The sequence below is a fragment of the Sylvia atricapilla genome, chromosome 3 (assembly GCF_009819655.1).
Source record: "Sylvia atricapilla isolate bSylAtr1 chromosome 3, bSylAtr1.pri, whole genome shotgun sequence".
Lineage (NCBI taxonomy): Eukaryota > Metazoa > Chordata > Aves > Passeriformes > Sylviidae > Sylvia > Sylvia atricapilla.
Window position 1 is genome coordinate 24,609,166 of NC_089142.1, and position 14,860 is coordinate 24,624,025.

The 14,860-nt window shown below is 35.5% G+C and overlaps 1 protein-coding gene across 1 annotated transcript in view; it reads right to left on the bottom strand.

The window, feature by feature from the left end:
• The window catches only part of LOC136358337 (dystonin-like), a 290,571-nt gene that overhangs the window by 45,027 nt on the left and 230,684 nt on the right, over positions 1-14,860 (bottom strand). The window contains 9 exon segments of the mRNA XM_066314265.1: positions 2,172-2,375; positions 5,068-5,286; positions 7,045-7,152; positions 7,338-7,457; positions 11,148-11,354; positions 12,313-12,554; positions 13,693-13,777; positions 13,951-14,277; positions 14,537-14,696. Of these exon segments, the coding sequence (XP_066170362.1) occupies positions 2,172-2,375; positions 5,068-5,286; positions 7,045-7,152; positions 7,338-7,457; positions 11,148-11,354; positions 12,313-12,554; positions 13,693-13,777; positions 13,951-14,277; positions 14,537-14,696 (1,672 nt within the window).

A 14,860-nucleotide genomic window follows, 5' to 3' on the forward strand; every position in this document is an offset into this window, starting at 1 on the left:
TATATATGCTTTTGGATTCACAGAGATTCCTAAAAACCTCACACCACCATGCCCCTTTCAAATTAAAGAAATTGTTAAATCGTGGGTGCATTTAATGACACTCCAGGATGTACAAAAAGCATAACACTTGGAAAAGAAGCTAGAAAGAACACAGCAAAACAAGATTACCCTATGTGAACAAATTGCTACCTCCTTTCTATTCAAGGGACTATACACAAGCAATATAAACATAATTACTTTTCCCCACCTTACCACCCACTTCAAATCTGACTCTGTGACTAACATTATGGGCCTCAATGTCTTTGGTAAAAGTGTGAATATCATACAAGCCAAAAAAACGTGTCATGAAAGAAAAGAAGCCTTCCCACATTCAAGACTTCTGAGAAACTGATTGTGGCAACAAAATCTTACAAAAGTTATAAAAAAACTGAAATTAATTTGGCACTATTTAGGTCTGATTTTCGGACATATATTAATTTTTAATTTGTCAGTGCGTCCAGTGGGCCTCCTTATACTCAACTTCAACAAAAAAGACAAAATCTTTTTGAACTTAAAAGGAAGAAAATGCAAGTCATTACAACCTCTCATTCTAGCTTCATGCATTATGCCCTTCCTTTGATACATAGTGCAATTTAATATAATTTCAAACCTGAAGAGTTAAATAATTACTCTTCCAGGACTGTCTAGACAAACATTGACATAGACATCATAGTACAGAGATCTGATAATATATATTCACATACCTTCATAAAAAAGATTATATAAAATTACATTCTGTGGGCATTAGAATGTTTTGCTTTGCCATCTGCATATACATTTAGGTATATAAAATGAACCATAAAGCATTGCATAAATAATTCAATAATTTCTCAACATCTGATTATATTCTAGGTGTTAGCAAAGAATGCATTTGCAATTCTTGCTTTCTGTACTTAGCCAGTACAACATGTTGATGTCTATCACACACAAAACAGGGACTCCAATACTAAGTAAATATCTTGACTTTCAAATTGGCAGCTCCACATATAGGGAGGACTAAGCATTTATGACAAAGAAAAAGAGAGGATCTAAATAATCAGGCATATTTCAGAAGTATGAATAAGGAAGGTGTTTAGAATGACTGAAATTTTATACATTAAATATATATCTATAACACATAATGTCTATAACCAGCACAAAAGCAGGATGATATCTGATGTCATTTAGCTTTGCCTCACATTCCTAAACTCAGCTGCAGGGGCTAGGAATATAACATTAATTATAATGACCTGACAAAAATTACTTAGAATGTAGAATTAGTAAGGTCTTCAAGGTGTATTTCTTTATTTAGTATTTAAGAGCTAAGCAGAACACAGCACTTAATTTCCAATGAATAGGGGAAAAAAGGGGAATTTCCTATTAAAAGAGCTGTATAGAACAAAGTTTTTTCATTCAGGTTTTTGTATGGATTTATGTACAAAGTTTTACTGAGTTCTTTTCTGAATCTGGGGTTGAGGAAAATAATTTCTATATTAATTTAATGACAATTAACATTTAACAGTTGCTAGAACACGAAATTTGACAATACTCTACTAAGTTCATCTCATAAGCTAATGAGGCTAGAATATGCAACTTTTGTGGATTTGACCTGAATTTTATGCTGATGACATTTTGTGGAGTCTAAGTTTCCTGGTAATACTGTTCTGAAACAGTTTCAGCATGTTATGTTAAGTTTTTGCAGCGAAGACCAATGCCACTACCGCTGCTGAACCACCCACTAGATCCATTGCTAACTCTGTCAACTACAGCTGCTAATACCTAGAAATAACTATACCCAAGTTAATAGATCAAATGTGACATTTGTTTACAAATGAAGCATCAGCTAGTAAGAGAAAATGAAAGTGAAAATCAAATCACACATTTTTAGACCACTAGATTTTTTACTTCAAAATGAAGCAGCTGTAACATTTTTCAGTAGCTGCAAAGCCACTTAATACTGACCAATATATAAAATTATAACCCCTCAAGATAAAGAAAAATCAATACCATTAGCAGTGATATGAACATTCACAGACCATTAGGTTGAAAAATCCAGATGAAACAGTAGTTCAGTTTTGATATATCCATGTAAGATGACAATGTGTATTTTTCCATTGAATGAACAAAATTATATTTTAAACCTTAATTGATACCTGGGTACACTGAGAAATGGCTTCATCCAGTGCCAGTGCTCGCTTTTTGACATCTTCTTTAATTTTACTGTAAAGGGTGTCAGCTGCCACATATTTCTCTTGGATAGAAAAGCCTTCTCCTGGGCTCAGCTCCAGCAACTGAGGCCCAGTTTTGTTCATCTTATCTATATGAGGCTTGTGCTCAGCAATCAGCTCACGCAGTTGCTATAACAAATGAAACAACTTATCAGTTTCTTACGCTTGCACCACCACATTACAACTGTCCACACTTTCAACACATCCAGCTGGCAAGAAATTCCAAACAAATACCTTTCGTCTTAATGTAAAGCAGAAATAAAGTTAATGACTGCTTTGCCAGTGATCATTCCCATTCCAACACAGAACTATCCAGGCATAAAACACCAGAACTAGAGACACACTGGAAACACTCTGGTAGGACATATGATTACAGGAAAAATATAAGATGCTAATTATGCATATGACGCTAACAACAGACATTGCCCATCATATTTAGTACCTATAATGACAGAAAGGGCACCGATGTTCCAGACATGGGCGTAACACCACCATATATATACTTTTCATGTTGATATTGGTCACTTGCTGCAAAGCCTTTCATTGAAGAACATCACAGAAAGAGGTACCAGCATTACAAGAAAATTAATTCAAATTATCCTTGATTTAAGAAGAGGAAACCCGCACAAGGGAGGGTCAAAGAAATCAATGAAAAGGGCAAAGGGACAAGCAAGGATCAAAAGTAGAGACCTATCAACCTTATATATCTGTCTCCCCTTCTAGCCACAAGACCCCTCTGTCTTTATAACAGTACTATTATTCAACTTACAAAATGTTTAACAAGTAATCAGTAAGTGAATTATATTTGATCTCAGATGTCTATTCCTTCTCACCAGCCACCCCAGCAGCAGAAACTGTGCTGAAGACTATGCAGGGCCTTGTGGAAGTGAAATGTCGCAAAGTGTCTTCCAAGTTGTCAAAGGATTTCAGATTTTCTTGCTTGCACCCATAGAATTGACAAAAGGGAAAGGGTTTTCTTTGTGTGAGTAGCCCCATCCTTCCCTCATTTTATTTACTTTCTCATCTCATCCCTCTTAGTGCTGTGAACTCCATGCATTTCTATGCTCTTCCCAGCTGAGAGTCAGTATAAATTAATGAAGACACAGAAAAGAGCCTGTATCAGTCTCAGTGTAAATATTTTCTCCTCTTCAACTACGGTCCTTCCCTTAAAAAGGAGTCCAGATGCTGGCTTTCTTCCTTGCTCCTCCCCAGAAGAGGAGAAATTCAGGAGACTGGGAAGACAGTGACACAACTCTTCAGTCTCCCCATGACAAAATAGAAATGAAAATAACCCCCTCAACTCTAACTACTTACTTTGAATGTAACTCAATTCATACACCTTGCCACAAGAAAAATAATGTTGATTAGCTCAGAGGAGGAAAAGAAGATTATAAGAACATTTTGAAATTTTTTAGAAAATAATTTTGTGTGGTTTACTTTTGAGCACAAAGAGATGACTTGACACAAGGCCACAAGAGTGCACATTTGTGGGTCTAAACCTTATGCTAATACTCTGCCAACAGCTCATTTCAAACTAAACTAACTGCATGTTACTCACAAAGAAGCAACTCTCTGAATTCCACAACTTGGAACAAAGCTGGTCATCAGTAAATACATCAGAACAGAAAAATTAGGTTCTCATTCACATTGAGAACTACTTTTTTTTTTTCTTCTTCTTCTTCTTAATAGAACAACAAATGATTTGGTCTTCTCCATGTTCTACTATTGGGTAAACAATTCTAGCAAACAAGCGTTTCAGAGCAGATTACGTGTTAAAAGTGCCTGACATTAATCTTCTATTTAACAAACAAATCTAAGCTAATGGCATAGCCCAGGGAAAATGCAAAAATAGAAGCTCATCTGAAAGGCTTCTCCCAGAAGCAGCATGACTAAAGTACATGAGGAACAATCATGCAAGTAAAGCAAGCATGATATGGTTCAAGGTGACTAATCAAGGTAGTTTGTAAAGCTTATGTTATATAGCTTGTCTTAACACAACATGTTTGTTCATTCTGGACATAATAGGAAGACAAATGACTGAACCTGGTGTTTACCAGTACATAAGAGTGGCACATTTCATTAGTTGGTCTCAAAGTAAACAAGACTTTGAAGCCAGGGTTCATGCTATCTAACTTGAGTCACTTAATTGAGGCAGCTAAAATAAAAAAAACCCCACTTGTTACTCCATGCTTAGCAGGGAGAAACAGGTATCTCCAGCGGCCATACAGGTTTTACATCTGCCAAAACATGCAGGTTTTTTACCTCAGTGGGATGCATCTGATTCTGTATGACACTAGCAGTCACCTATGAAACACCTCTGCTTTTATCCAAACTGATTATATATCCATGTAAGAGAACCCATACAGTGGCCAGTCTAAAACACTGTTGGTATACATAATTATGTACAACATACATAAGATCAGCATACAGACCATAACCCCCTTTTGCTTCTTGCTCCAATATCCGACATCTGCTCTTTCTGTTTTGGTTTGTTCCAATACTGACATTAATGTGTACTTTTAAACATACTTCTTAACTAATAACTTTTATGTGTTCAGTTGTCTCAGTACAATGGCAATTATTACCCTTTAGCCCTCTTCTATGCTAACACATCACTTGTTGATTAGGGTTCCCTTGCTTACATGCAGAGTTTGGCAGATAATAGAGACATGACTGAAAATATTTATACTCTGTATTATTTTTTTCCCAACAGAAGAGTATCTCCTTTGGTTTTAAGAATTTTGCAGAGTACTCCAAAGTTCTAAGCAAACTACTTCCTGGGTTTTAAGACTTTCTTTTTCAAAACTGACAAAACACTTACCCTATGTTCTTCTTGTTGCTGCTTTAATGTTTCATATTCAAGGGCTGGCGCAGGAAGCTGAGAGATGACCATTTCTGTTTCAGTCAACCATGGCCAAAGCTCTTCATAAGTCTCCCAGAACTGGTTAACCAGCGACTGAGCCCGTTCCAGCTGCAGGTTTCTCTCTGAGTTCATTTGACAGACTGCATCATACTTTTGTAAGAGGCTTTCAATTTTTTTCTGTAAAACAATATTAATTTTTAAAAAGTATGTTTTTCCATGTGTCTCTTACCTCCATTACCAAACATTTTTTGATAATAATAGCACTAATTCACAGTGAATAAAATTACAGTTCAGATGTTTCTACACTACCATTGTTTAAGGTGGACAGAACCTAAAATGAGGGAGATCAGAATTTGGCAGACTACTTGCAAAATCATTAAAATACATTTAACAATACTGATATTTATAAATAACACTTTATTCATAGAGCTTCTAGTCAAGCTGTAAATGATCTGACTGCAGATCTTAGCCCAACTTCCTTACTGCAGACACTTATCTTCAGTGACACTTGGCAGAAACTAAGTTTTCCACAGCATTTCTGAATCAAAGCAAGATGAATATTACACAAAATCTGTTAGAATGTTTCATTTGGTTTGGTGATTTTTTTGGTGGGGTTTTCTTTTCCACTCTGGCAAGATAATAGGATATACTGTTGTGACTGTCACTTATAAACTCAAAACAGAAACCACAAAACATGATTTTCCAGGTCAGCATACATTACTTAATGTGAATGTATTACCATTAATAACATAGATAATAGTGATAGAACTATTAGGCTTATATATTACAAATTAAATATTTTTGGGCATGTGATAATAAATGAAAGCATCAACTAGCTATACTAGCTATATTTTTTCCTGTGGAAAACTTCCCATGTTATCATGTTTATGAAATATTATATATGTGACAATGCACATAAATCCTAGCCTTGGAAAAAACTACATATAAGTGAGACACTGAATATGAAGAAGCTTTTTTTTTTTTTTTTTTGGCAGAACAAGCTATCCTTTCATTTGTTATGTCTTGCATGTAAATTAAGTAAAGAGATGCTATCCAGAGGACAGAATATAACCTTAACACACAGATATACAGTATTTTTGACAAATAAAAATATTTAGTAGAGACTCACAACACTGGTCTGTCTTATGACTACAGTTTCATAGACAGAACACCTCATCTATTTTAAATTCACTTAAGAGCAAATCAAATTTATTCCGAGATCCTGCAGCAGAACACAATTACTGAAGCTTTTTTTTTTATGGATTGGAAGAACTGAATCTATACAATATATCCAGACTCACTGTAATTTAGCAAAAAAATCCTGACCCCACAACTAATCCTTCCTAAATGCCAACATGAAAAATCCATCTCTACATGTTTGCAGCCCTGACATTGGGCTCTCGGTGTCTGTGTGTACTAAACAAAGTCATAAGAATGCCTTTCATGGGCTGTGACAGGATGGAATAATCTTGGCAAGCAAGGTCTACGTGGAAATCAGCAGAAATGAAAGTAAAGATTCATACTGAGGGGCAGAGCTGTTGAATTTGGCACAGAAATGCTCACGTCCAGAGCATCACTGACCCAAAAAAACTTGAAAGATAAACTGCCAGATTCCACACATCAACCCGGATGACTAACACCTCTTCACTCAACCATCAATAGGCTAAAATACTATTTACTATGGATGAAGATGATAAATAGTGCTCCAAATTAGTGTCAGGCAAAGCAGCAAGTACACAACGTTTGTTCTCCTAACATCCTGAAGGAAGGTGGGTGATACACAACAGCATTTCCTCTAGCATTACAATCCTCAGACAGGAAGTGACTGTAATTAATGCTTTTTCATTAGTATTTTAAAAAAGACACTATAGGAATCCTTCTACTTACACATTGTCTGCATATCTACCACTGTAGCTGCAATTTAAGGAACCTTACCTTCATCATCTGTTTCTCTTCTTCAGTGCATGTTTTCATAATCTTGTCCCCAGATTTAACAAGTTCATCTATGGTATCTTTGTGCCTTAAAATCTCCATGGTAAAAGCCTTGAAACACAATAAAAATTGATTGGAATAATAACAAAAAAAAAAAAAAATTATTTGGAGCACAAACCGGTTTTGAAGTGCATTAATTATGATGGACTAAAAATTAAATCATGCCAGTACATTTTCTAGATGGAGAGTGTGCCGGCCAATAATTAACATGACAGTTGGAAATGCGTTTCTTTTACCTTTTGAACTTGCAGCTGAGAAGTGGTCTGGTCTTGCTCAAGCCTAATATCACCCAGAGACATCAGTTTCTTCTCCGTTTCTGCAATCCAGGCAAATTCAGCATCAGCTGCTTGATCAAACTAAATGAGAGAGACAAGAATTAGTTCAGCAGTTCTAAAAACATGAAATTAAAATAACAGTTTCAAAAATTTTAAAGAATATTAAACAGCATATTTTTTTAATTTTTAGAAAGAGAGCAGCTTAATTTCCATTTGAGATTTTTACATAAATGAAATACAATGTCCAAAATGGTTCTGAGGAATTGTAATACAAGCAACTTAATTCATAAGTATGACAAAGCAACAGAAGCAAATACTTTTTTCCAAAGCCTAAAGTGCTCTAACCGTCGTAAGAAAATAAAAAAGGATTATAATCTCAGAGTTTTAACTAGACTGCTTGTTTTTGTTTTACTCTACTTTTACTTGCGTTTTTCATCTCTGTTTATTATTACTGCTAGTGCTGCAATTATCCTGAGACACAGTTGTTTGATGTTACCCTATTAATCTGAAGAGCTGCTTTGGTATTAAATGATCAAGGCAAACAATCACAGTTCAACTAATTTAGCGCAAAAACCTCATCGAATTTAGAGAAGATAGGATTTCATCCAAATATAGGCCTCAGATTAAATGCAAGACGGTTTTTTTGAGCATTTGGATACTGCCAGTCCTTTTCCTAAAAGATTAACTTCTGACTACAATTAGTAAACATTTAAGTGTGTCAGAAATTTCCTAAAAGCACTAATGTATCAAGGGGACCTGTTTCTTACTAATTTGCAAAGACAAGCATGAAAAGAAGAATGTGGGGATCTAAGTCTTCTGAAATGTGAGACCAAATTAAAAAAAATAATAATAAAAAAAAAAATCATACATTCTCCCTTTCAGATCAAGTTCATAGGCATGCATCTTAGCACACACATGTTGCAGTACGCAACCAGGGCAGCTTTGAGCCTAAGCCATAGAGAAATATTACACAGGATGTATCAGATGCACATTGTAGAAACTACTAAGAATTTATGGATTGAATGTGTTAAAACTCTGCCCCCTCTCCAAAATTAACTGAAGCTTCATATAGCCCAGAGTTATTGTGAAAGCTGTCAGGATGTTTAGGTCAGAACCTGCTAGTTGTGTTGCTGATGCCCACACTTTCTTCAGAAATCATCTTCTGAATGCTCTCAGTCCCACTTGTCTTTAAAATATGCTGGTCTGTGCCTTTGTGGCTGTAGTCCGTAACAGCCCTGCTCCTTAATATAACTGGAATTCACTTTAGTCACTAACTCAGACTTTTCTTCGTGGTTAATCATGAGTCCCACAAAATGAAAGAAACAGTTCTAAGATTTCATTCTTTATGAGTCAATCTTTTTCAGCCTTTATAATCCATTTGTTACATGAAAGAGCAGAACATTCTTTTTCACTATATGTCATTTCTCATTTAAAGTAACAGAAAATAAGATTTGTCCTAAACATTGTGACATCCTACTAGAAAAGTATGTTCTGAAATAATCAGTACTGTAAACACTAGCATGAAGCACATGCACCAGTGGTAGTTAAATCCTGGCTTTAGAAACCACAGTTGAAAATCAAGGTTTTCAGAAGCCCATCTCTTTACAACAGAAATGTAGAAGATGATTTCAAATGTGTTAGCTGTCCAAACTAACTGCAGTGTGGCTTTCTGACACCAAATATTCATGGGTATGAGAGTAATATTCAGGAAATATTTAATGGAAATAATAAAATCAAGGCATGGTACTGAAACTTCTAAGTTAAATAGCATTGAGGAAGGGAAGAACTCTCAACCCAATTTGCTGAAGGTATTTGATTTCCAATTTGTGATGCTTAAAAACAACATTAAGGAATGAAAAGCATAAAATTGGCACTCCAAAACTTGAAACGTTTTCTTCCCATTATATATGGCATTTACTTATGAGCCCTGAGCTACACTCTGACTCACTATAAAATTGTCCACTTAATCCCCATCCAGTTTAACCAAGCATAGTTCATTGTGGTACATTTCCTTCTGATCAGGGATGATTGACTTCCAAATATCATGATGCTGTGATTTTCCCCATGAATGCTTTCTAAAGCACTCGCTATGGCTGCTTTAGAGTGAAGAATAAGTAAGCCCAAAGTAGAGCATGACCTTGTGTTTCCACATAGGACTCCTTCACTAAGAGACCCCACCAAGGCCTTCAATCTTGAGAAATGAAGACTAAACCATGCAGCTGAATTTATCTCTATTATTGATCTGGGACCATTCATTTTGCCCAGGTAGTTAAAAACCCTGGGCACTGCATTTGTGTATTATTCTTTCAGCTTCCATTCACAACAGGAGGCTGCTCTGCCTAATCATCTGTGTTTGCTGCTGCATTCCTCACCTTGGTCCAGGAACATCTCACATGAAACCCACACTTACTCCTACCAAAGCCTTGTATTCTCAACAGCTTTGTCCTCCACCCAAAACTTCTTAATAGTACAGGCACTTCAACATCTTGCCAAAGGGCAAACTTAAAGAGCACTAGCTTCTCCAAACATGTTTTTATTTTATATAGTTAAATGGGAAGTATCTTATCCTTTACTGGAAGAACTTTAAGCCACCTGAACCTTACCACAGGATAGAGTGTATAAGAGTTTATTGTGATGATGTGGGTTGGCTGAAGTGGGGGTTAGGGGTATGCAGGATGAGAGTGTAACATGCCCTTGCAACATCAGCTAGTGGAATAGCAGCTCTGGCCTTTCATGTCTGGACCTGAAACCACTGAACTTATGCTAGAGGATGCAATATACTCATTGAATTCAGAAAATCTGAAGGAGAGTCCATATACAATCCCCTATCTCACCTTATCACTCATTAAAAAAAAAAAGAATCACCCTTCATTTTTGAGGATTAGGTTAATGAGACAAGAAGATATTAATTAGCAAACCACTTAAAAAGAAACAAATAGCTATTTTTAGGCTCACTTAGAAAAACATCTGAATTACTGCCAGTCTCTTTTAGTCAGCTTTTAGCAAATTTTGAAATTATCACACATGCTTTCACTTTGTCCTGTTACAGCTGTTTATGGGAACTACATAAAAAAAGGAGAAATCTCCACCAATATTTTTATGCCTGAACTGGAAAACTGTGTTTCCACAATGCATTTATAAGCTAGTTGAAATATGAGACTACTTAGTGACAAAATTAGAGCCCAGTTCTCGAAGTGTATCCATATATACTTCTGTACATGTACAGAAACCTCCACATATTAAATAACTCAAGTTTTGGGCCCCAAGAAGAAACGCATTGTAGATATTAATAGAAGCAAATGTTATTTAAACAAGGTCATCCAGCTTTTAATTTTCTAATGTGCAGAGGAGCTAGATAATCAGCTGATGCTAAAAGGTGTAGCCAACCTAGAAATATGAGCATCACATCCAGAAAAGGTGTATCAGGGTCTTGGATCATATTTTACTTAACACACCTTGATGTACAAAAGATATGGGCCATTGAGTCCTTAAGGAAACTCTGACTTAGGGAGCCACAGGATAGTAACAGCAATTTCAGGTAAAATGTTGGCTTTTGCATCAAAAAAAAAAAAAAAAAAAAAAAAAAAAAAAAGAGACAACTTCAACAGAGTACAGATGAACAGATTTCTGGCATTCATATTTTAACACTGGAGTCCCATTTCATTCAAATGGGCCTTTTCCTGCTCAAGCATAACAAACTTTTGGCAACATTATTTTGTTCAGGTACACATAGCCAGAGACTATTACTGTCCAAATAACAGTTTTGAGTACCTGCTGGGATCTCAGGATGGCAGCATCAATCTCATCCACCTTCTGAGAGATGGTGTCACTCACTAATCTGTAACGTTCATTGTCCTCCGTTATCATCTTGTCCAGCCCCTCTCTGGCCCTCCATGGCACCAGCTCCAGGAAGGCACTGCCAACTTCATTCAGAGTGTCCACTAAGCCTTTGTTGTTCTTTGCTTCTTTTTTCAGCTCCTGTAAAAGGCCATTTAAAACAATTAAATGGCAGTATATGAACGGAACATACACAGTTTGCAGTTTTTTCATTCTTCTAACTACTCCATGAGTCCAGAACTGAAATGTTATCCACACAAACCCAAGGGCTAAATTAGAATACTTATTTTCAGCTAAACTGTATTAGCTTTTTGATACTGTAAGTTGTTTGGCAGAAAGGTAGGTGATTCTTTAGAAAATTTCCCACAGAATCTAACCTAAATATGTTTCTCCATTCAGTATGACTGTCTGAAAATTTTCTTAGAACTGTTAGTACTTCATGAAGCATCCAAACAAAATAAAACTAATGGATGGTTGTGAACTGCAACTCCATAAGGAACTAAGTTATCAGCAAATGAAATTAGCACTCAATATAGCAAAATATGATGAATTCAAATGATTCCTGCAATGACTGGATTAAATTTCAAGCACATATTTACACAAAGGAATGAGTTTTTACCTGTACAGAATTCCCCATCTATTAAAAAAAATTAATAGAATTTTTTAAGCTTCCACCCTCAACGTTTTCCATAGCATGCAGCTTACACTACATTTTTTCTTTTGAAATAAATTTTGTTAAAGAAAATTAGTAATATCTGTTTAAAATTCTGACACTACATGATCTCATCCATGCCACAGCTAAAGAACTACAATAACTTTGTTTAACATCCTCCAAGGTTTCCCAGTCTTAGTTAGCTCCTTGAATAAAATGAAAATGTTGTGCTTCTCTTTTGCTAAAAATAAACCTCAGCCCAACTTCATACATGATTGTAACAGATGAGTCTGGAAAAGGAGTTTGATTCTTAACTACTGTTATATTTAGTCAAATGATCTGATGTCAAAATCAGTTATTCAAAAATTATTTCATGTCAAGTATAAATTAACACAAAACTTCACCAAATCACAGAACAGTAAATAATTCACAGGTTCTAAAACCTACTTTTTGTCTTTCTTGTACTTGGCTTAATTCTTCACCCTTTGGCATTTGAGTTTCGTATGAGAGCAACTCCATCTCTACTTCATCAAGCCATTTGCAGAGTTCCTCATGAGTTGAGTGCAGTTGGCCTGCAAGCTGCAGAGCCTGCTCTAAAGTCTTGGATACATCAGAACTTAATTTTGTAATGTCTTTGTACCTTGCTTTAATGCCTTCCAGTTTATCTTGAACAATTACAACTTCATCACCTAAAATATTAAAGGAATGTTATCTCCCATGATCACAAATATTAAAAAGAAAAAAACCAAAACCACCACCACAATAAAAAACCTAAAATCCCAAACTCCACATATTACAGAAACCTCAGTATTTAATTTATAAAATAACCCAAACAAGGTGACAAGGCCAATCCTCAACTGCTGTAAATTATCTTACCATCACTAAAGCCCACAGAGCTACAAAGTTTACCTCAGTTCAGGATCGGTCCTTCTGTCTTTTTTCTGCTTTACTAAGCTATTACAAAGTAAGGAGCTAAATCCAATTTTAAACAGAAATGTTCTTATAAAAAAAATCCACCCTTAAATTCATAATACTTATAAAGGCAAAATTAAAAGATATAACCATGTTACTGAAAATGTAAAGAATGAAGAAAAAGTCAATGTATTACTAACTAGACTTTCAATTACAGTAGATTTTGACATCACAGTTCACTCTCATTTGCTCAAAAGGCTAAAAGAAAAACAATGCATTGAAATTCATTAGCCATAACACTAGAAATGTTCAGATTTCATCATAGAATATGCGTAATGTCAAGAGTTTGGAACAGAAAAGGATAATACCTGCACAAACATGTCTCAAGGGGCTCAAGAACTTTACAAGTATTGGAAAATCTAGACAGATGTTGATCTACAGAACAGACACATTGTATTGAACTGGAATGCAACTTTTCTCACAATATTAGTTCCCAAGGCAGAAGTTTTCCCCTAGCAGTAATAGGTAGTCTAATATCTTGTTCATCTGTGGATGTTTGCAGGGAATTTACTGTGCCCACTGCCAAAGAGCCCTCTATTATGAGTAATGTCCATAACTTGCTATTAGGAATGGAATGCAGGTTCACTAAAATAATTTTCCACTAAAAATAATAAAAGGATTCAAGGGCTAAATTCTCTACAGGCAAAAAAGGTCTTTTGCTCACTTACATTAAAAGTAAAATTTCCCCCAAAGCATAACCTAGCTTGACCTCAAAAGCTTATTAAAATAAACAACTGTGATTGCTTTAACCAGTAAATATGAACCACATTTACAAGTTCCACTTTAATTTTCCTAGGCACCTACAAGTACAAGAAAAAGAAGTATGACAAATCATAATTTTATGTAAGTTCTCACCTGTTGTTTGCTTGAGAAGCTCTAAGCCATTTTGTATAGCCAAATCAACATTTTGTTTTCTAAGAAGAATTTCTTCCTGAAGATCCTAGAATAAAGGTCATTTATGTTAGCCCAGCCCTACAAAATTATATTGTTTTTATTTAGAATAAGTATATTGACATTGTAAACAAAATATATTAATGAAAATAAAAAATGTATGGGGATATAAATCAAATTAAAAACATGAATTAAATAAGAAATGAACAGAAATCAAAATACCAGTAGTTCAGAGTGCTGTTTCTCAAGCAATTCTGTGTTGCAATCTTGGACTGACAATTTGTTCAGTTTATCATGGATTTCATTCAGCCAGTTCATCAATTCAACTTCGTCCTCCCCAAAAATCTGAGCATTGCTGTAAGCTTGCTGGAGAAGTTCAGACCTGCTGTTGCTCTTCTCTTGAATTTCAATGTATCGTGCCTGAGCAGAATCTAGCTTTTCCTGCACCACATCTTTATCTTCCCTGGAGCTCATAGTCTTTAGAGACTGACCAGCACTAATGGCCTGATGTAAACTCTTATTGTGAGCTAGGACATCATCTTCTAGGGCCTATATTTTATTTTAAATAATGAAGAATAATGAAAAAGAAAATCAGAAAAGCATAAAATAAATTTAAGTGGAATGAAATAAAAATTGAACAAAAAAGGACATTTTGCCAACATAAACATATAAAACTTAAATTACAAGGGCAAAAAAAATGAAACAGTATGGTAAAAATCAATACAGTGAACAGCTTTGCTAGTTGTGTTGTGCTTTACAGAAGCACCTACAAAGAATGACCAAAGCAAGTGAGTGGTTTGTATCTTACTTTATGCTGAGAAATTTGCTGCTGCAGTTTGGAGGCCTGTGTTCCAATAGGTTCTGCATTTGCAAGCCTCTTCTCTGTGGCTGTCAGCCACTCCACCAGTGGCTCCAGAGCTTCATGGAACTGCTGTGCTACCACCGAGATGCCTTCCAGCTGACGGTTCCTACCAATACACCCAGGGAATGGTTATCTTTTGTCATGGAGTAAGTGTCAAACAGTTGTAATAAAGAAAGAAGTCCCTTGAATCCTTTGAAAAACACCCCAGAAATCTCATATTAGGAGCCAATCACCAAATGAAACAGACATATATCCATGATACTTGATGAA